General features: G+C 40.9%; 2 protein-coding genes across 7 annotated transcripts; both read right to left on the minus strand.

Annotated features, from left to right (window-relative positions):
- Positions 1-1,586: 1,586 nt before the first annotated feature.
- On the minus strand, positions 1,587-11,336 carry LOC125883217 (uncharacterized). Of its 4 annotated transcripts, none has more exons than XM_049567434.1 (5): positions 11,182-11,336; positions 10,988-11,103; positions 9,791-9,938; positions 9,319-9,610; positions 1,587-7,370 (listed from the first exon to the last, which is right to left on the minus strand). In XM_049567434.1, the coding sequence occupies exons 4-5, from the start codon at positions 9,596-9,598 to the stop codon at positions 3,679-3,681; spliced, it is 3,972 nt and encodes a 1,323-aa protein (XP_049423391.1). In that variant the 5' UTR covers positions 9,599-9,610; positions 9,791-9,938; positions 10,988-11,103; positions 11,182-11,336; the 3' UTR covers positions 1,587-3,678. The 4 variants fall into 4 exon arrangements, with proteins under 4 accessions (XP_049423391.1, XP_049423392.1, XP_049423393.1 ...); XM_049567435.1 differs by having other exon boundaries at positions 10,988-11,018; positions 11,182-11,335; XM_049567436.1 differs by lacking the exon at positions 10,988-11,103 and having other exon boundaries at positions 9,319-9,607.
- Positions 11,337-12,582: 1,246 nt separating this feature from the next.
- LOC125883231 (E3 ubiquitin-protein ligase TRIM21-like) lies at positions 12,583-22,825 on the minus strand. 3 transcript variants are annotated; one of them, XM_049567466.1, is made up of 4 exons: positions 22,700-22,825; positions 19,419-19,499; positions 17,941-18,226; positions 12,583-16,609 (listed from the first exon to the last, which is right to left on the minus strand). In XM_049567466.1, the coding sequence occupies exons 3-4, from the start codon at positions 18,215-18,217 to the stop codon at positions 15,519-15,521; spliced, it is 1,368 nt and encodes a 455-aa protein (XP_049423423.1). In that variant the 5' UTR covers positions 18,218-18,226; positions 19,419-19,499; positions 22,700-22,825; the 3' UTR covers positions 12,583-15,518. The 3 variants fall into 3 exon arrangements, with proteins under 3 accessions (XP_049423423.1, XP_049423424.1, XP_049423425.1); XM_049567467.1 differs by lacking the exon at positions 22,700-22,825 and adding an exon at positions 21,059-21,197; XM_049567468.1 differs by lacking the exons at positions 19,419-19,499; positions 22,700-22,825 and having other exon boundaries at positions 17,931-18,105.
- Between the last annotated feature and the right edge of the window lie 1,154 nt (positions 22,826-23,979).

Genomic DNA, 23,979 nt, shown 5'->3' on the forward strand with positions numbered 1-23,979 from the left:
CACTTGAATGCAACATCCCCCTCTTTTTTTCTCCGCCACACACACAACTGCCGAATATATCAGCAACCGGCGGTTGATGGGCTGACGGCGGCCGGTTGGAAACTTTAACATATCGCCCAACTCTAGTCAGTATTTTTAACTCAGTATATTTAAAGTGGCAGTTCGGTCTGTTTTGTTTTGGCGTGTATATCCGACCCAGCCTTGCAAACTGTTGGTGAGCTGGTTTGTGTACATCATGTACATGACATTGCACAGAGCTGACTGAAAACAGACAAGAGACCCTGTGTCACAAACTACTTTAAAAACTCTAAGGTAAATATTCCAGTTGTGCTTTATACATGTTTAACAGAATGCTATCGGCCTATCCCACCTGCACTAATCAGAAAATGCAAAATTGTGATTACAACAGAAATGAACAGGTATAAACTTTGGCTGTTTCCACCTCTTGTTGTATATTACTCTTGCTCAACAAGTGTAACCAAAAGTACTCACCTCAATTCAATTGTCTTCAGACACAAACCACAGTTAGTCCTGACTGAATCGTGGCGTCTCTGCAGCTTCTTTTCAATGGTTCTCTGTGACCTGCTTAGGCTTGTTAATATTGGACATCAAATGATTTCGCCCGCACAGACTGTTTATATCAATCCCATATCTAGCAATAATAATAGATCATAGTAGATAACAATGAAAAACTGGATCCACATAAATGAAACGTTTCCGTTGCAAAATGTGAACACTCTCCTTAATACAGTTGAAATCAGAAGCCTGCTTTTCCTGCATTTATTACCAAACAAACATCACCATCAGTCCCTGTATTCAGTCAGCCTCGTTTAATTTAACCCTTTCAACCTGGAGCCACATCACTTTTCTTGTGCTGCTTTCAGACACTTTTCACAAGTATTTAAACCTTTGATTCTGCAGCAAATTGGTTTAATTACTTTAAATAAAAAAAGACAATCAGCAAAATGTCTTGCAAACTGCAAGACATTACTAAAAGGTGACAAGAAAATTACCTGAAAATTAGCTAACAGAGTGAGTAAGAAAGAGAGGGAGAGAATTAGAAAATTAAAAACAAAAATATTAGGGGAAAATGCCCACAAAATTATATTTATAATGATTATAATTATACATGTAGAGTTTATTTGTTATTGTTATTTTATTTTAGCTCATTTTTCAGGTCATTTGCTGTTTGTTTTGTTTTACTTTTTTTGTGCTAATTATCACTTTTTTGGTAACTTTTTACAAATATCTTGCTAATATTTGGGTCAGTTTCTCATTTGCTCACTGCCTTCTGTCCATGTTTTAGAAAGACATTAAGCCAATTTGCTCAGGTTTCAATGATTAAATACACAATTACATGTACATTGTATGTACAAGCCTGAGAGCTAAATTAAAGACAACATTTTACATTCAGTTTAAATGTTTCCGCAGTTCAACAGTGGAGCAGTGGTTTATATTTGGAGCACATACTGCTCGCTAAATACATCAAAATTAAGAATAAATGAATGAAGAAACAAAAATTCACCAGACTTGATTTATTATGTAATGAAATACATAGAAGTCTTCAGAATCAGAATTTTGTTTATTGCCAAGTAGATTTTTACATGCAGGGAATTCACTTTGGTGTTTAGTACAAAACAATACACATAGTGAGAGAATATTAAAGATAAAATCAAGCACAGCAGGAGTCAGAAGCATGAAAAAAAATGACAATTAAATGTTAAAAATATATATAAAAATATGGACGATATATATATATATATATATAATTAAGAGCTGTACAGGTTTTTTTCCCTCCCATAGATTCTATTTTAAAGGCCCTTCACACCCATGAAACACTCCGAGAGGTGTTTTCACCTTAACATTTGCCACATGAGACATCGTTTCCATGTTAATGCGAACATCTTCATCACACTTGTGTTGCACCTGTTTCTCTCAAACATAGACTGCATTTTTCATCGTGCATTGCCATGTTACCTTAAACATTAGTGCCACCAGCTGTGGACCAGGGACGTCATACTGGATTTCCCTTTTCAGTTGATAGAAATGGCGTGCATACTAGAATGACGCGACAGAACCTGACAGTTGAGCCGAGTTCAAACAACTGTTTACCAATGATGTTCGAGTTGGGTTGGGCCTACTTGACATGGTGTTTCATGCTTCGCTTCCCAGTGAATATCCGCTTCCTCGCTGTGTCGCTTTTAGTTTGTTAAAGTGACACGAGACAATGGACTCTGCAGTGTAAAGAGCAGCAGGACCAGAGTGATTTTCAGGGTTCCACCGGTCATGAAACCTCTGTTAAAGTTATGACATTTAAAAAAACTGTTTTCCAGGCCTGGAAATAGTTTTGAAAATACATTGTTCTAGCAATTGTTTGAAGTAAAAATCCCAAAACGTCTTAACAATATGCAACATCTGAGCATTCCTAGTTTAAAATCAAGTGCTGTGCTTTGCGACCACTGAAACGTCACTAGTATCACTTGATACACACAGACCACATCAGTGTTGTGTCATCGCCGTATTTGATTTAATTAAATTATTGAATCACCAGGTATCATGATCCAAACATGTATGTGAATGTCCAGATCACATCATTATGACTACAGTGTTAGGTCATAGATCCACTTGGACGTAGTGAGACTAAAGGAACATGAGAGCAGTCATATTAAATAAGGTATTGCGAACGCTCAGGTTTCGGCAGGGTTGCAAAACATTTATTAGACATGTACGTCAAACAAATGTTTAACAGGAATAAAAGCATAGATACTTATCAAAATTAAAATCCAAACACGTTAAATGACATTGACAGCTCCAGGATCTTTGGTTTTCTGTCTCCCAAAAAGGGACATGTCCTTGACATTTTGTACCCTTACGCGTCTGGAATCAGAAAGAGACGACTGATTGCTCTGTGTGATCAAACGGAGATCAAAACCTGCCAGGTGCTCATGGAGAGCGGAAATCAACAGCATACACAAGAAGATAGTCCAGACGTATTAAAAAGCTTTTATTGTGCTGACTAAATTATTTAAAGAACTCTGTCAATGATTTAGCCACTATAATAAAGGCTTTTTAATACTTCCTTCCTTGTTTTCTATATTTTTTGAGTGCCTGGATTGACTTCCTGTGTACCCTGATGTGCCTGTCTGGCCTTTAGGCAATGCAACTAGTTGGCAGCGGGAATGTCTAACAAGTGGGTAAAGCTGGAAAAGATGTATCACTATATAGGCTTATCCATTTTAAACTACTTTAATGGAGTCATGGCAATGAGGTCAAATATTACGGAAAAGTTTTGAAAATTCATTCCAGTAACTGTGTCCCACTCAGGTTCAGTTCAGACACAGAAAACAGAACGCCTGTCGCGTTCAGGTCAAGCTTGGTTACAACTCTCTCTGACTTGGGTCCAGTTGGGGTTGCAGCCTGAGCTGCAGTCTAGTGCGTCCATCTGTGCCTTTGTACTAATGGAGTACAAGATACTCCAAAGTCAGTCCTTCTCTTCAAAATGTGGTATCAAAACAATTTAAAACCTTTACAATGTGCTTTAAGATGAGACAATGTAGACATTTATTATTCTTATATCTGCTGTATGATCGGCTCAGTGACTTGCTGTGATTTGCAGCTTAACTCTGGCCAAGCTGAGCAGAACTCCAACTAGAATAACTGAAACACCTGCAAGTGTGATTAATCACTGTGACTAACAGGACAAATGATCAGAGGGGCAGAGTTTGTTCCATTGTCATTAGTACAGGGACTGAAGTATGGAAGGAGTTTCTCAGTGAAGGAGCAGCTTGTAAAGGAGTAAAGAAGATCTGCAGCATCTACATCATAGAAGGAGACCAGACCTTCGTCATAATCTACAAACACTCCCACCTTCTGAGGATTAGACTTCAGAGAGAGATGCACTGACGGGTTATCATTAGCTTCATACCTGTTGCCATCCCTCAACCACATGGTCCAGAAACCGCCTTCAGGACTCACTGTAATACTTTCTTTCCTTTCCATGGACTCCTTGGCGACTCCCACAGTCCAGGCAGTCTTCCCTTTAACCTGAACCTCGTAGTAAAATCTTCCTGAGGAGAAACTCTGCTTTCCTAAGACGTTCACACGCTTGTCAAATCTGTTAGGGTTGTCTGGTAGGTTCTTCCTCACATCACCATGATGTACTTGTTTCCCATCATCGGACAGGATGAGATTAGGATGGGCTGTATCAGGATCCAGAGTCACGTCCACTGCAAACTGTTGGACGCTCATCAGCTCAGCCTTCTTTCTTTCATGTTCTTCCTGATCACTGAAGTCATTGACAGGACAAATGATCAAGGGGGCAGAATTTATACCACCATCATCAGTACAGGGACTGAAGAATGGGTAGAGTTTCTCAGTGAAGGAGCAGCCGGTAAAACAGTAGAGAAGATCTGCAGAATCTACATCATAAAAGGAGACCAGACCCTCATCATAGTTCACAAACACTCCCACCTTCTGAGGAGGCTGATTCAGAGAGAGATGAACGAAAGGGTCATCAACAGCCTGGTAATCATCTCTATCCTCCAGACAAATAGTCCAGAAACCATTATTAGGATCCAGTGTGATGCGTCCCTTCCTTTGGATCGACTCCTTGGCGACTCCTATAGTCCAGGCAGTCTTCCCTTTAACCTGAACCTCAAAGTAAAATTTTCCAGATGAAAAACTCTGCTTTCCTAAGACGTTCACACATCTGTTAAATCTCTCTGGGTTGTCTGGCAATTCCTTCCATACATCACCATCATGCACTTGTTTCCCGTCAGCAGATAAGAAGAGCGCACGGTGTGCTGTATCAGGATCCAGAGTCACGTCCACTGCAAACCGCTGGAGGCTCTTCAGCTCAGTCTTCTTTTTTTCATGTTCTTCTGTTTGACAATCAAAGTCATGTGTCTTATGGCTCAGTGGGTGATTGACAGGAGAGATGATCAGAGGGGCAGAGTTTACACCACCATCATTAGTACAGGGGCTGAAGAATGGGTAGAGTTTCCCAGTAAAATAGCAGCCAGTGAAGGAGTAGATAAGATCTGCAGAATCTACATCATAAAAGCAGACCAGGTCTTCGTCATAGTCCACAAACACTCCCACCTTCTGAGGAGGCTGATTCAGAGACAGACAGACAGGATCATCATCATTGGCTTCATACACATCTTCATTTGTCAACATTATGGTCCAGAAACCATTCTGTGGGCATGCTGCGATCTTGATTTTCCTCTTGATCGACTGTTTGGCCACTCCCACAGTCCAGGCAGTCTTCCCTTTAACCTGAACCTCGTAGTAAAATTTTCCTGAAGAGAAACTCTGCTTTCCTAAGACGTTCACAAAACTGTAAAATCTCTCAGGGTTGTTTGGTAATGTCTTTTTCACATCACTGTGGTGTACTTGTTTCCCATCATCAGACAGGATGAGGTGAGGATTTGCTGTGTCAGGATCCAGAGTCACATCCACTGCAAACTGTTGGACGCTCTTCAGCTCAGGCGCTTTTCTTTCAAGTTCTTTTTGGTCACCAGTGTCATGTGTCTCCTGATTGACAGGAGAGATGATCAAAGGGGCAGAGTTTACACCACCATCATTAGTACAGGGACTGAAGTATGGGTAGAGTTTCCCAGTAAAATAGCAGCCAGTGAAGGAGTGGAGGAGATCTGCAGAATCTACATCATAAAAGCAGACCAGACCCTCGTCAATGTCCACAAACACTCCCACCTTCTGAGGAGGCTGATTCAGAGACAGACAGACAGGATCATCATCATTAACTTCATAGTCATTTTCATTTCTCAGCCTGATAGTCCAGTAGCCATGCTGAGGGCTTGTTGTGATCTGGACTTTCCTCTTGATTGACTGCTCTGCCACCCCCAAATCCCAGGCAGTCTTCCCTTTAACCTGAACCTCAAAGTAAAATTTTCCTGAAGCGAAACCTTGCTTCCCTAAGATGCTCACACATTTCTTAAATCTCTCAGGGTTGTTTGGTAGTTTCTTCTTCACATCACCATGACGCACTTGTTTCCCATCACGAGACAGGATGAGGTGAGGATGGGCTGTATCAGGATCCAGAGTCACGTCCACTGCAAACTGTTGGACGCTCTTCAGCTCGGGCGCTTTTCTTTCAAGTTCCTTTTGGTCACCAGTGTCATGTGTCTCCTGATTGACAGGAGAGATGATCAAAGGGGCAGAGTTTACACCACCATCATTAGTACAGGGACTGAAGTATGGGTAGAGTTTCTCAGTAAAATAGCAGCCAGTGAAGGAGTGGAGGAGATCTGCAGAATCTACATCATAAAAGCAGACCAGACCCTCGTCAATGTCCACAAACACTCCCACCTTCTGAGGAGGCTGATTCAGAGACAGACAGACAGGATCATCATCATTAGCTTCATAGTCATTTTCATTTCTCAGCCTGATAGTCCAGTAGCCATGCTGAGGGCTTGTTGTGATCTGGACTTTCCTCTTGATTGACTGCTCTGCCACCCCCAAAGTCCAGGCAGTCTTCCCTTTAACCTGAACCTCAAAGTAAAATTTTCCTGAAGCGAAACCTTGCTTCCCTAAGATGCTCACACATTTCTTAAATCTCTCAGGGTTGTTTGGTAGTTTCTTCTTCACATCACCATGACGCACTTGTTTCCCATCACGAGACAGGATGAGGTGAGGATGGGCTGTATCAGGATCCAGAGTCACGTCCACTGCAAACTGTTGGGCGCTCTTCAGCTCAGGCGCTTTTCTTTCAAGTTCTTTTTGGTCACCAGTGTCATGTGTCTCCTGATTGACAGGAGAGATGATCAGAGGGGCAGAGTTTACACCACCATCATTAGTGAAAGGAGTAAAGAATGGGTAGAGTTTCTCAGTGAAGGAGCAGCCAGTGAAGGAGTAGATAAGATCTGCAGAATCTACATCATAAAAGCAGACCAGACTCTCGTCAATGTCCACAAACACTCCCACCTTCTGAGGAGGCTGAGTCAGAGACAGACAGACAGGATCATCATCATTAGCTTCATACACATCTTCATTTGTCAGCATTATGGTCCAATAGCCATTCTCTGGACTTGCTGTGATCTGGACTTTCCTCTTGATTGATTCTTTGGCCACTCCCAAAGCCCAGGCAGTCTTCCCTTTAACCTGAACCTCGTAGTAAAATTTTCCTGAAGAGAAACTCTGCTTTCCTAAGATGTTCACACATCTGGTAAATCTCTCAGGGTTGTTTGGGAGTTTCTTCCTCACGTCACCATGGTGTACTTGTTTCCTGTTACCAGACATGATGAGGTGAGGATGTGCTGTATCAGGATCCAGAGTCACATCCACTGCAAACTGCTGCACCCACTGGAGCTTGGGCTTCTCTCCCTTATACTCTTCTTTCTTAGCAACATCTAAAAGAAAGACAGAGAGCAAACAGACACACAGACTTATTAATAAAATGTAAAGTTCTTACCTAATTGTATCTTGTACACTTTTCATGGTAGGCTAGACATGCTAAGGATATACTGTAGAGTTTAAAAGAAAACACAGATGTATTTATCTTGCTCTAAAATGTGGTTGATTTTCCTGCCTCAAAAAGAGTATATATTCTTTTTTCCCCACAAAGCAAATCCAGGAAAATGGGACACTTCAGTAGTATAAAAGCTACGGATGCATGATAATGTCGGCACGTCATCGGTATGGGCCGATATTGGTTTTAAAATGAGCTATCAGAATTAGCCAATGTGTTTTTTCTTATTTTGCACAATGAATGAATATTATATACATTGAATGGTATTCATGTCTCCATCTGCTGGTGGGCTCCTTTATCCTGTTTGTTTTGTGTTACCAAGTATATATACAGTACTCTAGAGGCTGACTGATGTCTTGGTCAATGCATATTTTTGTGGGTTGTGCAGTGTGAATTGGCTCTCACACCAATGGGTGGGTGCAGGTTTTAAAAACACCCAGACCCCACATCAAAAAACTAAAACAACCATTTCCACAGGAACTTTTCCTGCTTTCATGGACTGTTGGTGACATAAACCTCATGTGGCCCCCCCCTTTAAAGCCTCCATTGGCGGCCGCTGTTTGGAGCTTTGGGCAGGAGGTTGTTGGTGCCTATCATTGTGGCAAACCAAATTCCTGAGCATTAAAAGCATCCATCAGTCTGACGACAGAGGCCTGATAAGCTTGGTTAACTCTTAATTTGAGGTGCTGCCATTGATGCATAATCATGTGCAATACTCCGTCTGCTCAAGGTGCTGGAAATTATTCATCATAAATCACACTTTGGGTCACCTCAGAGAATCACCACCACATTGTTGTGGTAGGGTTTTTGTGTCTTTCAAGGACTTTCAAGGGCCCGATCATGAGTGATTCAAGAGCCTTTATTGATTGGTTTGTAAGTGACAAAACAAGCTTGTGCTGGACTAGCAGAGGCCTGGGCACCGGGACCTGCACCTGCATCGACAGGTCTTGGGGGTCGCAGCTTTGCAGGCTCACCACTCACAAGAAGGGTGTGAAGGGTTTGGTGCATTGCCAGACAAAAGTAGAGGTCTTGGCATGTAGACGTTCAGCTTTGGAAAACCACTTTTGGTGTTTGTTATGTAACCTTTCTGGTGGGAAAGGACTCGGACATGTTGCTGGAGATAAAGTGACAGCAATTAGATCTGGATGGGCTGGCTTCTACACACAGTGCTGGAAATAAATGTTTGGATGAGGCTACACTCTTCTCTCTGGAGTTGCCTGAGGTAGGAGGTATTGGGTGGGAGATGGTTAAGTTTTACCCAGAGAGCAAGAGAAGGAAATAAGACACTGATATCTGTGCCTGTTTGTCTGTTCATCCGACAGCAATTCAGATTACACAGCCTTAGAGAGGTGCTAATTAAGACGGAGTCAGGTGCGCCCAGCGAGTTGCCTGCGATGGGAGGTATTATGTGGGAGATCATTAAGTTTTTGAACAAGAGGATTTTCTCTGAGTGGAAGTCACGCGCAAAGATACTGATAAATGTCTCTACTTATTGTACAACAGTTCAGAGTACTCTGCCTTGGAAAGGGTGCTACATTGGACAGAGTAAGGCACACATATCCTGCAAGGGAATTAAAACTTCTGTGGGTGACAACAATGAAACTTAGTGGTTTGGTTGACTGGGAGGAACGGCTTTTGCAATCCAAACCTGAGAAGCGCTTTGTTACTGGACTTGTTTGGAAGCCACGGACTAGTTAATGAAAAACACTGACTGTTCATAAGGCAGTTCATGAATCTACTTGGTATCAGAGCACCGTAATCAAATTTATTAGATGAATTTGACATGTCTGTGTTTCAGATGTTCTTATTTTCACCTTCCCCCAACTCACTTCTCGGCTCCAAGCGGAAGTTTTGAAGGCGCTGCACCAGATCATTCCTGTCGATGTTTCCTAAAATCTTCAAGGTTACCTTCAGAGCTCCAGAACCTGGATATTTTTGTACCATGAGATCCACCGTGTCCTGCCTTTTTGCCTTCTCCAGCTGATACACAGGAATGCCTGACAAGCCCTCCAGGATGCCATCCTCCTTCAGGAACCACTTGAAATTCTCAAACTCATCTTCCTTCAAATCATGCAGAGTTTTCCAGAGCTCCTCTTTAAGTTTCGCCATTATGGCTACCTACTGAAAAAAGGGAAATTTTCAATCAAAGGAATATGTTCTGTTTTTTGGGAATGATTTATTTATCCCATCTTATTTCACTTCACAGGGTTAGGGTTAGGTTTTGTTTGTTTGTTTGTTTGGTTTTTTTTTACATTTTACTGATGTAAAACTTGTGCCAATCCACACGTTCATCCTACTTACATTAAATTTATTTGGCAGAAACTTTTTTCCAAAGCAATTTACAGTTCGTGGCTTCAAACTCCAAAGGAACAAGAGCTAGACGTCATCAAAAAATGGAGGTCATGAATGGCCAGTTGATGACACTGGACACTGCGGGGTACAGTTAAGCCTGTGAAAACCAGACATGAAAGTAATAATGGTTAGATGATGCACTATGACATTTTCACTCCTGGATATAAAATTCAGAGGACAGAGGTCAGCTGCTGATCAGGAGAGCATCAGGTATTCAGTGTCTTTCGTAAAGACAATTCAGCACAGAAGATGTTTTTCAGTATGAGTATTAGAAGAGCATCCAGTTTCCTCTGGTTGAGCTATCTGATAAAACCAGACAGGCAGTGCAAATTTATTTATATTGCACATTTCAAACATAAAATGCTTTACAGAATTTATTGAAACGTATTAATGAGAAAAGCTGTTTTTACACTCCTGAGCTGAAACTCGACGCCTCCAGTCATTTCACTGGTAAATTGTCTGAATATGTTGAAATCTTTGGTAATGTCACTGAACTTCACTGAGACCTCTCCTTGTCATTGCAGCCCCACACAGAAGTGGCTGAGACCACTTTCGAAACGCTAGTTGCTTCCTGTTTCTACAGTTCCTGTGGGCTGCCTGGCCCGTCGGCAGCTGAAAGAACTTTAGTAATGAGGGTCCTCAGTTCCCAAATGCTTATTGACACAGTGGTGAACATGTGCCAACCCGAACTTTATTATAACATGTTGCTGGCATCAAATTCAGAATGAGTGTATAAAGTATTTTTACAATTACACAATACATGTCTTGTCTTTGGACTGTATTCAGTTGAGTGCAGGATTTGCTAATAATTTAATTGTTTCTGTTTGTTTTGCACAGCGACAGCGTCCCAACCTTTTTTGTAATCTGTTATGAATTATGACTCAGTCTGATACCTACTGCAGGGTCCAATGATAGGCCAAGACATTATGTAACATCTTTTTTTGTCACATTTTAATGTGTGTTTAAACGTGAAAGTAACCAACTAAAACTGCAACATGATCTGATTTACTGGAAACAATCAGCCGACGTGAAAATGTTTCAACAACTCATGCAGAATTATTCTCTTGTACAACTTGAATTCTGTGTCTGTAGCACCACTGTCTGATGAGTTGGTGTTTAAAGCTCACAATAATATGAAATTATTACCTGTTGTCTAGGCTGGGGTGATTTTACACTGCTGATTGTAGGGCAGAAATAAAGTGGAGACCGTCATTTCCCCAAAATACAAAGTAAACAGTAGAGATGATGACTAAAGATACAACCTGAAACGTAGCAGAAAGTAAACATCTAATATCCATTCAAACAATTTGGCAAAAAAAAAGTAGTTATCAAAAACTCACCCAGCTGAATTCAGCACAGAGTCCGTCACATTCAGAAAGATGAACAACAGATGAAGAGTTTTCTAACGGTTCTAGTGTACCGTGCTAAAATGGCCTTGTGCGTTTGCGTCATGTAGTCGATGAGATGCAGTTATTGTTTGGCCTATCTACTCCGCTCCCTGTCACAGGAAGTGGGGTGGAGAGCGAGTGAGTGGGTCTCCTCCTCCCCCTGTTAAACGTTTCCTTATATCTGTCACAGTTATGTGTACAGGAAACTGAAAGTTTAGCATCAAAACGTGTGCAGATTAAAAGAGGAAAATGTTCCTGTTTCACTTCCAGATGCACAATAATACTTTTAACAAGCTGGAATTAACTTCAGCAGAGCTTCTCTTCAGACGTCACGACAGAAAGAGATTGGTGGGGTTCCCATGGTCGTTAAATTACTGGAAAAGTTATTGAACTAAAATTTGTTGTCCAGGCCTGGGCAGGATTTGGAATTAAGAAAATAATTTTGAAAAGTTTTTAAAATAGATTGTTTTGGTTATTGTTTAAAATATGTTAAAAAAAAACATGTATCAATGTTGCATGAAACACGTTCATAGTTTTACTAGTGTAAAATCTGGTGCTGAGCTGCCTGACCATCAAAACGTCACTCGAATCACATGATGCACATTAAGCACATCGTCATTATGTCATGAATATTTGATTCAATGTAATGTACAAATTTCATGGGACATGACAGCAATTACATTTAATTTATCAAGGTTTTGCAAACACTTAGGTTCAGTCAGGGTTGCAAAACAATTATTAGACTTGTCCATGAAAAATGTACAAACTTGTTAAAATTAATATCCAAACATGCATCAAATGACAGACAGCGACAGGATCTTTGATTTTTCTAATCTAATTTTTGTAGGTATGCATTCTTGATTGAAGAATGCGACACCTGTCTCTTCTGTATATGTTGTATCCCTTGATGTTTGAAGCACTGTCTTCAAATGTCTTAGTGTGTTTCAGATATTGCTAGTATTTGTATATTATCATTATAGAGAATTTCAGTTGTTTCATGTAATTTGTTCCTGATGCTATTTATGTTTACATGTGCAATTTTTAGTCCTTTGTCCGGTTTCAGCCATAGGATGTGAGACAGAGATCTGAGAGAGAATCCCTGATCAGTCATGCCATTAAGTGTCTCTAGACGGCTTGGGAGTGCTGCTGTAAGGGTGGATGACCAGTTTATCATGTCTGAGGAAGGCAATGTCTCCTCTCTCTCGTGCTGCTCTCAACTTTGTCGTGAGTTCTTTCCTTTTTTGCCTGACTGAGTCAGTGTAGTCCTCATGAATGAAGATTTTAGTTCCTTTGAAGTTGAGCATTGTTTCTGTAATACTTGCTAACTTGGAAAGTCAACAGACAAAAAGGAAGAGCTTTTAACATTGTTTGTTTATTTGACAGTATTCATCATATGCACATATCAGCTCCTTCCTCTGGAGAAATAACTGCAGCCAGCTGCTGATCAATGCAGCACGCACACACCTGTAAAAGAGTGGCACCATGTAGTGGCCATACACTGGTACTACACCCAAACCCTAATACATTATCTGACAGTTTGAGGGTGTTTCCCTCACCTCCTACATTCTTGTTTAACATTATCAAATTATAAACTAATTGAATGAACCTCACAACTGCTTTAGGCTGCAATTTGTGATGTTTCTTAAATTGTAGAGTCATTTTTGAGATTATTATCAGGGATATACGCCAATATCTTCAAGCACTGGCCTCACGGGCAACCAAGCCCCTAAATTTGGTGGCCAAAGAACATTTTTGATTACCTAAATGTAAACATATCTAAAAGCCTACAGAAAAGGAAATTTAACACAACTAAACACTGCCTTTCTTAACTGTGATACTCCAATAAACGACAAGACATCAACAGAATAAAATATTGTTGTAAACTTATGTTTTCTCACAGTCTCTTAGTTCAGTCTTTCACTTCATTAATATGATCTTTACTTTTAGCTGCATAATAAAAACACAATGTTAAGGAAATAGATTAATAAGGGATACACAGTAAGACAAGTAAGATACTCCAAAAATATAAAAATGAGGAAGGAAATATTAAAAAGCCTAGCCTTAAAAAGCTGCTATACAGGTGTGGCCCCACCTGTATCAGGAACCAATTGGAGCCCATCACATGACCCAGATAATGACATGACATGTGAAACAAATGCAAAATAATTAGAAAATAACTAGTTAATAAAATAAAATAAAAAAAAGTGTTTTAAAGCCCTGATGAAGACCTGCAGTGGTTGAAACATGTTGGCTCTTTTAATGATTTAGCCGCTACAATAAAAGCTTTTTAATTCTTCTTTCCTCGTTTTCTACTTTGATCTACATTCGATTTCACAGAGCGACTAGTCATCTCTCTCTTTTTCTAAATAGATAATCATGTTTGTTTTGCAAGCTTTTCAAAAAAAAAAAAAGTCATGCAAAAAGATACAGGATTGATTTTGATTATATTTAATTAAACTTCTCTTTCTGATTGTTTTGCATTGATTTTAGGTAAAACAATTAATAATCTATAACAGCTACATACACGCAGTGTACTTAAGTATAGAATCGAGTAAATGTATCTGGTTACTTTTATCTCTGGCAGAAGTTTGGTGAGATACACTAACTCAAAGTGTCTAACTGCAAACTCAAAGTACCTTTAATGTTGCCTCCAAACTACACACAGCTGAAGTACTTCACTAACATTAACATTTATTTACAGTAAACTTGTCTTGCTGTCACATTAAACTGAGCTTCACTGTTTATTAATAATAATGCTTTTTATTTATAGGTGCTTTTCAGAGCACCCAAGGACACCTTACAAAACACTGTTAAAATATGCTACTAAAAAAACAAGAACGATGTATCCATTCATAAAAAAATCAAGCAAAGCAGTAATATACAAAAACAAGTTAATAAAGTAACCAGGCAGAAATCATAATTATAAACCCTTTCATCTGACCAGAAGCTCTCAGTCATGCTGTGTTTCGCCCCATTAGCTGTTGGCTCAGCCAAACACCACCAAACCCTGCTGCCCATCTGCTGCTAACAGCTAACTACTCTTCTCCCAGTGATAACAGCATGAAGACACGCTTCATTATAGTCACTCAGTTTGTCATTGGCTAAGCGATCATTACACATGTATACAAGAAAGGACGGCAGAGGAGATTCCTGCACACCAATGTAAAAATATTCTGTTTATTTAAGACATCTATGCACAAAAAAGGTGCTCAAAGTGAAAAAACAGTGATAAAAAGTGAGTAAAAACAGCAAACGTTTTAGTCGTCACTATCATCGGTGCTTAAAGTCTGAAATGTTTGCTGTTTTTACTCACTTTTTATCTTCTTTTTTGCACTTTGAGCACCTTTTTTTGTGCACAGATGTTTTAAATAAACAGTACTATTTTTGTATTGATCCGTGGACCTTTTTGTGGCTCTCCAGCCCAGTTAGTTAGCCCAGTTTGTGTGAGGGTATCTCTTCTGCCGTCCTTTTTTTGTTTGCCTGTTGTACCGATGCACCCAAGGCAAATTTTTTTTGTTGCCACTTTCACAGCAGCCTTAAACATATATACAGAAAGTACTTTTGTCCTGGATCGAGGGAAGATTTCTGTTCAACTTAAATGCGCCCTCCCTCATCAGCGGGACAACAGGATGCCATTGGTCTTGAGTCCTGGCTAGCTGGCGTCAAGTACTGTTCGCTGTTCTCGTAGAATGTTGATCTAAAAGGAGCAAATGAATCGCAATGTTTGTGAAACTGTAACCTAAGAAGGGATCTGTGGGCAACTGAACAAGATTTTAGTATTGAAAGTGTTCTGGTTTCCATAAGGTGCCTCGGTAGTCCGTTTGCACTCCAAGTATTATTGATCAATCACATTTGAATGGCAGGTAAACAGTCCAGAGGCACACATTGGCCGAAATGCAATCTCAGAACTGATCAGCTATCGTGGAGTTAGCTTTTTAAAAATGTATCAGCATTCATATTCCAATATGTGCTAACAGAGATTCACCATAATGGCCGGCACACGGAAGAGAAAGACTTGGTTGAGATGTCCGCTGGCTTCACCAGGTCTGCCAAAGATATTGGTCCTCACCCCCAAAGCCTTTATCGTCACAGTCAAATATTGGCGATAATGCTCTACCGTCCATTTGCTATTCGCTTTTTAAAAAAAAGAAAAAAAATTTACGATTTGAGACACACTCTTTCTCAAGAGAGACGTGATTACATTCATTGGTCACAGGGGATATTTGCTGGCCACAGAGTAACTTTTTGTGGCTACGGTTATGATGAAACCCTCTGATGATTGATCAAATCTAACCTGTGTAATTAACAGGACAGATGATCAGAGGGGTGGCGTTTTTGCCATCATAATGACGACTGGGACTAAAGAATGGGAAGAGTTTCTCAGTGAAGGAACAGTCAGTAATGCTGTGGATAAGATCAGCAGAATCTACATCAAAAAACGAGACTGAGCCCTTCTCATAATCCACAAACACTCCCACTTTCTTCGGCTGATGTTTTACACTGAGCTGGACAGCAGAGGCTATGTACTTATCTCCTTCCCTTAAACATATTGTCCAGTAGCCGTTTTTGGGGCTTGCTGTGATCGACCCCTTCCTGTTGATCGACTCTCTGACGACACCTAAATCCCAGGAAGTCTTACCTTTAACCTGCACCTCGTAGTAAAGTCTTCCTGAAGAGAAACTTTGCTTTCCTAAGACATTTACACCAGGATTAAATCTTTCTGGGTTGTCTGGAAGGTTTTGTGATACATCACCACAATAAACTTGTTTCCCATCGTCAGACAAAATGAGGTAGGAATTTGCTGTATCAGGATCTAGAGTCACATCCTTTGCATACTGCTGGACCCTCTTCAGCTTGGCCTTGGCAAACAATTTCTCCTTCTCTTTCTTTAGTATTTCCTCCAGCTGATTCATAGCTGTGCCCACACTTCCCCCATATGTTGGTGGAGTGACGCTGACTTCTGTCCAGCTCTTGGTGGCTGGAATTGCATTCAGGGATGATAAGCTTTGCGGGAAGTTAGGGTGGTCTTCATTGTGTGAGAGCTGCTCCATCTCGGCGTCTTTCTTTGTCAGCACAGAGATTTCTTTCTCCAGCTCTCGGATGAATCCTTGGGCCTGTTTCTGTGTCGTTTCTCGCTTTTCTTCAATTGCCTTGATGAGATTAGCCAAACTTCTCTCAACAGACTGCCGCAAAACAGCAAACACCTGCTTACTGTCTTCAATATGACTGTCTGCAGATTGACTGCTGAACTCTGCTGAGCGATTGATCTCCAAGATCTTCATCTGTCTCTCCTGGATCATCAGCTTAATTTCAGCCTTCAGCTTGGCCTTCTTCCTTTCATAATCACAGTTAAAAGGAACAGTGTCGTGGTTCTTGAGGTCTAAAACAAGGAAGAACACAAACACATCTGGTCAGTCTTACAGAACTGTTGTTTACTGTGTCAATTGGTATTTTAATTCGGGACGTCCCAATCAACTTCTTACGGCTGTGATCCAAGTCATTTTTTAATATTGTCTGATACAATATTTGTATTCACTTAAACGTAGATAAAATATAAAAAAACAGCTGAAGACTAATAAATTTGGCCAGCCTTATTTTTCATGGTAATCCAAAAACTGGATGTCCTTGTGGCATCTATCGTTTTCTCCACCCATGGTCTGATGAAACCACGTCCACTTCTGCATGACAGAAGCAGGCTGCCAGATGTCACAACTGATTTTTGTTTGTTAGCCTGTTGCTTTGGCATGCATATAATGGCTGCCCTGTGAAGCAGCTGGAGTTCATCAGTGGCTGTGAACACCACCTTTGCCAAAAAACACTGAGGAAATCTTACCCCTTTCATTCCTCTCCTTAGAGGCATGACGTTTGGTTTCGACGTCCCTCTACCTCTCTTATGAATTATGTCTTGTCTACATGTGTATACCTCTGCTGTGTCTATGTGTTTTTACTGGCGGTAGCTAGCTGTATTGGAGTTGTTTCAGCTGTTAAAGGAAAATTTATTTCTAATTTTCAACCAGCTCTTATCGTCATGTGGAGCTATTGCGGCACCGGAGGAAGCCAAACACACCCTGCCCATAAGAGCTCCTGTGGTCTCCTGTTGGCAGGGAATGAGACTGAGGGACTCCCGGGAGGGTTAGCTAGCTAGCTAGCAGCATTGTCTTTCAAGGGTGCCGGCTAGCAGTAAGCTGGCAGCCAATCATCAGGCCTTGATGTCTGGCAGCTTGCTTTTGTCATGTGGGAGTGGGCGGGGTTTCATCTACAGTGGTTTGGAAAATGATTGACTCGTCATGGTTCAAAACGTTCATGAGCTTCAGTTATTGATTTAATATGAATATGACTCATGAAATTGATGTGACACAGTCTGCTAAAGAGAGGAACTACAGAAACACTCAGTGGTGTTACAGAGTGAAGCTTCTTCCCTCAGAAATTATCTTTGGCTGAGTAAAGACATTGGCTGCAGAGAGCGGGCTGAGGAGAACAAAACACAGTACATTCAGTAAAGAAAAGGATCAGGTTTTTCCCCGGTTATATTTTGTCAGATTCAGCCCATTAAAATATGTGAATGCTTTGGATCAGTTTGGGCCATCTTTGATTTAAATTAAAACTTGATTACTGTTTAAGAACTATACATAATATCTAATGAATATAATCATTGATAAGATACATGTGAAACTTCTCAGATCTTTATGTTTTTACCTTACCTCTGCCTACCTTTTGGTCTTGAGCTGGTGTGTGACAAACGCTGAACCAGGTCATTCCTGCTGATCTTTTCTAAAATCTTCATGGTTATCTCCAAAGCTCCAGGAATCTTATATTTTTGCACCATCAGATCCACCACGTCCTGTCTGTCTGCCTCTTCCAGCTTGGCCTCAAAGATGGCTGAGAAACCTTTACAGATGTCCTCTTGCTTCAGGAGCCACTTGAACTGCTTGAACTCTTCACCTTTCAGGTGCAGCAGAGTGTTCCAAAGATCTTCAGGGGTTGCCATTGTGGTTTTCTGGTGAAACAGAGAACACAGATATTATATTTTTCTAATGGGATCATCAAAGACCCGTCTTTGACCAAATAGCTCCACTAACCTCAGAGTCACAGGAACTTAACCAGGAGCCATTCCTGTTCTAAAGAACCCCGAACATTTGACATTTTTTAAGTCGTTGCTGGCAACCACTGAATCACCTTCCCTTAAGCTCAGTTCCTATAGCTTAATTGCTATGAAGTAAACTCCTAAATTTGTACCTTAAACTCTGCATTAAAAAATGCACAAGCAGTGAGCGCTTGCCTTGATTGAAGGTGAGAAGCTGTTTCAAAAAAGTAAATTGGACACAAGGACAATAGAGATCTGGTGGGTACATGAGACCCTCAGAGAAAGGAGTAATCACAGGGAGTACCACCAGTTGGTCAAGGAGCTTCGCCTGGATGATGGTCAGTGGCGTGAATTATGTATCCCTGGTTCTTGGGCTGTTGCTTGAATAACAGCCTGTACTTCCACATCCTTGTATTGCCCGCCACCACGGACACAGAGTATAGGAGTGGATCAAGAGACAGACCCGCCCCGTCTCTCTCAGACTCAGACTGAATACTGATCAAACAGTAAAACCAGGCAGTGTTGATCGAATTTATATCAAGATTATTGACTGCATTGCTTTTTCATTACATCGCCCACCAGCAGGAGCATTTATTGGTCTGGTGCAGCGCAGTGCATTCTGGTAGTTGTAGGTTTTCTCCCTCTTGAGCAGACGCATCCATTTTCTCTGTTTTCTCTGGTCATGTAGCACCAGTGTCAGAAGTATTAGGATCTTTCTGCTGCAGAGACATCCTAGTTTTATCAAAAGGCCGTCTTTCCAGCACTGAAATACTCTTTTAACTGACAAAATAAGTCTCTGGAGGGATTAAAAACGATCTCAGTTGTTTCGAATTACCAGTGTTCATGCGATTTTGCACCAAGACTGAATAAAAAGAAAAGAAAACCTCCCTGCTTTAAAATAGTACCGTGAGGCTAGTCCAGACACGCCCTATCTCACCCAGGACAAATGTTTGTGATTAAATCTAACAACAGTTCAGATCACGTCTCTACTGCACATACTTATTCATTAACGGATATTCAAAATTCAACACATTTATCACGTCTAGGTATGTTCTGCACGAGTACACCATAATTCTTTATTCACGTTTCCTGAAAGTAATCTTACCTGTTAAACTCTTCCAGATGACACACGCTGCTCCTTCTCAACCCCTCGTGTTTGAAAGTCAAATCCTCAAACCTTCCCAACCTAAAGAAAAAAACATCAATATGACATCAGAGCAGACTGACCTATGAGCTGTACTTCCTGCTACATACTAATAGAGACATTAAAGGGATAGTTCAGATCTTTTACAGTTGATGTCAGTTGGCAGGCTGGAGTCTGGCTTTAAAGAGGGTGATGTAACAGTTTCAGTTCCCACTGAAAATCCCAAAATTGTGTAGCTTTTGAGTCAGACTGCATTGAGAAAAACAATAATTTAACATCTGTGATCACAGGAGCTGCTGATCTACCGCTGCCTCCATCAGTAACTGTTCGTGTTACTGTGTGACTTTGGGGTTTAAAGGGGTTAGTTCAGATTCATAAGAGTCACACAATAACACAAACTAAACAACTGATTTAAGAGGTGGTAGACCAGCAGCTCCTGTGTCCAGCAGGCTAAAGTTACTGTTTTTCTCAGTAGAGTCTGGTGACTTTGACGAGAGCAGTGACTGGGAACTGAGGCCGTTAAAGGCTTCCCCATAGTAACATGCAGTCTGCAGCGAGATGTGAAAATATTCTTAATATAGCATACACTTTAACTGATATTGATTTTTTTTTTGGTGGCTAAATATATTTTGTTGCTGACCCCGTCCATGGCAGTACATTGCTGAGCTTCCATGACTGTACTCCTGCCTGTTTCTCCAAACTGGGGGCGTGACGACCGCCATCTACTGTAGTTAATACAGTCAGTGCGTTAACATGACATTGAGGAAATCAATTCATTGTGTTAGTGTGAGTGAAATGGTCCTGCAGTGAATTTGTCACAGTGGGACTAACACACCCAGATCATGTGACCCCTGCATGTATACAGTCAATCAGAGCCAAACTGGCCGAGGCGCTCTGAGCATGCTCCACAGTTTCCGCCCCGGGCTTTGACCCAGAAGTCCAATAGCATTAAATGTGTAAGAGAAGAAGAAGCCGGTAACAACATGGAGAAATCTACATCCAGAGCCGTGACTTTTTGGACGGACCAAATGTACAGAGCTGTAAAGTTGTCCACCATGGTAGCAGTTAGCTGCTAGCTAACCGTAGCTAACTTGTTTGTCCATTGTTTGGTCTGTGACGTAATAGGTCAACAGGAAAAAGGTCCAATACTAACAAGCTGAAAGGGGGCATATCTCCACCTATCGTAGAGGAGTCGCACATACTTGGCTCAATAAATGGATTCCCCTCCCGTGCCTGTATACTGGGACAAGGACAGTAGGCCAGTTAGATGTCCTCGTCCAGCTGGGACTGGAGCTCCACTTCACCGTGCATGGAAACGTAATGACTGTCCTTGGAGTCAACAGCCGACTGTTGTTAGATTTTCAAAGCTGATATCATTACCGATAGAGTAAATAATCTGATAATGATAAACTGTATGATTTACTTAAAATTTACCCCAAACTGTCACAGCTCCGACACAAAAGACAACAAGCTGAAGGTGACGTGTGCAGGCAGAGCAGGTGGAAGTAAAGAGAGTGTGGTCAGAACAGGCTCACAGTGTGGTAACTAGATATCAGTCCAAATAAACAAATCCAGCAGGCAGGAAGCAGGTGGCAGACTACCTGTTGCGTGGTTGCAGAGCAGAGTCAGGAACAGGAAGAGGACACTGGCCACAATAACTTGAAGCCTCTGATGACATCACATCCAAGAGCTCGCACAGGGGAGAGGAAGAGTGGCTGATACACACAGTGCGCTTAAAGCTTCAAGGACAGCGTCACATCTTTAATAGTTTATTGTTAACATTAAATACTATATTAGGAATTTGTTAATGGTTCATAATTTGGATGTAAACCATCTATAAACAGTATTTAGATGGTCATTTTAAAGTTGCAATGTTTGTAAATGCACTACCCAGTATTCATTAACTATTTAACAAAGTCTTATAATCATCACTTGCAACTTTATAATTTTATTAATACTCATAGACAGTTTACAAACCAGTCATTAACATCAACAAATACTTGATAAGGATTAGAGTCACCAATTCAGTATCTGACCAAATGTCTCCCCTTCTGTTCCTGAGATATGACGTTAAAACATGATGATGTCACAGTCAAGCTGACCTTTGACCTTTTCACCTTCATTTTTTTTTATCTTGTCATTTGTGTCAAGTTCTGTCATAATTAGCCAATGAATTCTTGGGTTCTGGCCAAAAACAAGTTTAGTGAGGTCACAGTGACCTTTGACCACACAATTCTAATCAGTTTATTGTTCCATCCACGTGGACGTTTGTGTCAAATTTCAAGAAATTCCCACCAGGTGTTCTTAAGATATCGTGTTAAAGAGAATGAGACAGATGCAAGGTCACACTGACCTTGACCTTTGACCATTGAATTCCAGTCAGTTCATTGTTGAGCTGATGTGAACGTTTGTGTCAAATTTGAGGAAATTCCCTCAAGACGTTGATGAGATTTCACGAGAATGAGAAAGACAAGGTCACAGTGACCTTGACCTTTAAACTGGCATCTCTTCAGGTCCAGTGTGAATACCATGAATGATTTCAACATGCAAAACCAGTTTCGCTGCACATACTAACACCTGAATGCTGATTCAAGACAGAACAAAAACCTTAATGAGAGGATTAGAGAGCTGAAATGAAACTAAAACTGACAGCCCTGTTCCAGAAGTGAGAATAGCCCATTCTAAGTCATGCTGATGTTTGCATTGACCTCAGTAAGTAAAAAAGCCTTGAACACAACGTTACTCAACAACATAAGCATCCACCACTCCACAGAAAACAGCTGTTTATTGAATATTTTAGTTTTTTGTCGTATGTTTCTGCAAACCACGGATCCGTTATATTCATACCTTATTATGTAGCAGATATGTTACACTGTGGTTAACTTGATTTGGGTTTAGGTACAAAAACACTTGGTCGTGGTTTGGAAAAAAAACACATTGTGGCTTAAAATAACATTTTTTTGTGGCACAATGCCCGGGGAAAGCACAGCGAGCAATGTGTGGTCTCCAGCTGTTCCAAACAACACTGACATAAAACCTTCTTTTTTCTTTTCTCCTTTTCAAATCCAAATAATATCAGCCGACGTATTTGAAGCAATACACTGATAATAAGCTAACTCCACTCCAAACTCAAAAATGTTGTGGAAGAAGAGCAAACAGAACTGCTGTTTGATAGTCAGCAGCTGGACAAACACTCAGCTGAAATAAAAGTTAAGTATTACCCAGCTGGACTGGGAGCTTACCAGTGTCAGATGAGATGTTGGGTGGAAACACTGAACATCGCCCTCATGTAGTCTCAGCTTGCTGAGTGGTGGTGAGGAGAAACATTTGTAATTCATTAAATAAGGAAGGGGACTGTCAAGGAGGAGGATTAAGAGGAGGAAGAGGAGTGTCTTCTGACTGTGTTGTAGTTTTGTACAGCTGCCACAAGATGGTGATATTTCACTAACTGTACCTTAAATGACCATGACATAATCTGTGCATTCCTGTCCCCACACCAACATACTGTAGGGTCTGTTAGGAAAAGATTTAGTGTGTGCGAGGACACTGTGCGTTCAGTGTAGTAAAATACCAGGATGTTCTACATGTTCTGCTTTACTGGCTCCTCTGACCCACAATCCTCTGCACAGCGGATGATACGTCACATTGACTGACTCCGTCTCTGGTGAACTTGAAAGTGCATGCTGTTTGTTTTATCTCCAAAGTGACGGATATGAAAGCAGGAGGGTCAAAGTTCAGGGTGTGATGTTATGAGACAGTAGCGTGCTCTGATTGTGCACACACTGCATGGAACAGTACATACTTTTTAAGGGCAGCTGCAGTACTGAACGTAAAAAGAAGTATGTGATTCAGAGCACTTCCTGTGTTGATGCTGTTTTATATGAAGCGTCGCTGCATGTTTTTATGTGACACATTAAAATATGATATGTACGTTTTCTGTGACGAGAGCACATTCGTAGTCTGTGATCAGCATAAAGTGATCATAGTGTCGTAATTCTTATCTTACAGTTTGATATTTAACCGAGGGGAGAGCGGGGCGAGTTGAGCCAGTTTTTACTTCTGGTGATTTTTAAGTGAGGGTATGACAGTAATGACTCCACCATCCCTGGGAATCACTTTGGATCTAAACTAAACCATTTTTAAAATATGACTACCCACAGAAAAGTGGTGTCTTGGCTCAACTCTGCCAGGGTGTAAACTTCTCCACCGATTATGTTAAGGTAAAATGAAACCTGTTTACCTCGTACAAAACAAGCTGAAACCAATACTAAATAACTTCTTGAAGTTTTAATTTAAAGATAAAGTCCAACTTCAGAGGCCAGATTCCTTCAACAAAGCCAAAATTTTCCAAACGTGTTCAAAATGAAGAACAAATTCCTGTAATTCTCACAAATCCGGTCTCATACTCAACGTCCCACCTGTCAGTGCTGCAGGGGAATATGAACATCTGCTCCCGTCTGGCTGCAACACCGAGTTTTTCCGGTTTCAGTAGTCTCTTGAGCGCATCAGCTCTCAGTCCTTC

The sequence above is a fragment of the Epinephelus fuscoguttatus genome, linkage group LG22, assembly GCF_011397635.1.
Source record: "Epinephelus fuscoguttatus linkage group LG22, E.fuscoguttatus.final_Chr_v1".
Lineage (NCBI taxonomy): Eukaryota > Metazoa > Chordata > Actinopteri > Perciformes > Serranidae > Epinephelus > Epinephelus fuscoguttatus.

What these genes read in the sequence shown, in the direction of transcription:
- LOC125883217 (XM_049567436.1), bottom strand. Translation starts at nt 9,598, where the DNA reads ATGGCGAAACTTAAAGAGGAGCTCTGGAAAACTCTGCATGATTTGAAG. An exon ending in CTTCCGCTTGGAGCCGAGAA is followed by an intron (nt 7,371 to 9,318) that starts GTGAGTTGGGGG and finishes TCTTTCTTTTAG; the next exon opens with ATGTTGCTAAGAAAGAAGAG.
- LOC125883231 (XM_049567466.1), bottom strand. Translation starts at nt 18,217, where the DNA reads ATGGCAACCCCTGAAGATCTTTGGAACACTCTGCTGCACCTGAAAGGT. An exon ending in CACCAGCTCAAGACCAAAAG is followed by an intron (nt 16,610 to 17,940) that starts GTAGGCAGAGGT and finishes TCCTTGTTTTAG; the next exon opens with ACCTCAAGAACCACGACACT.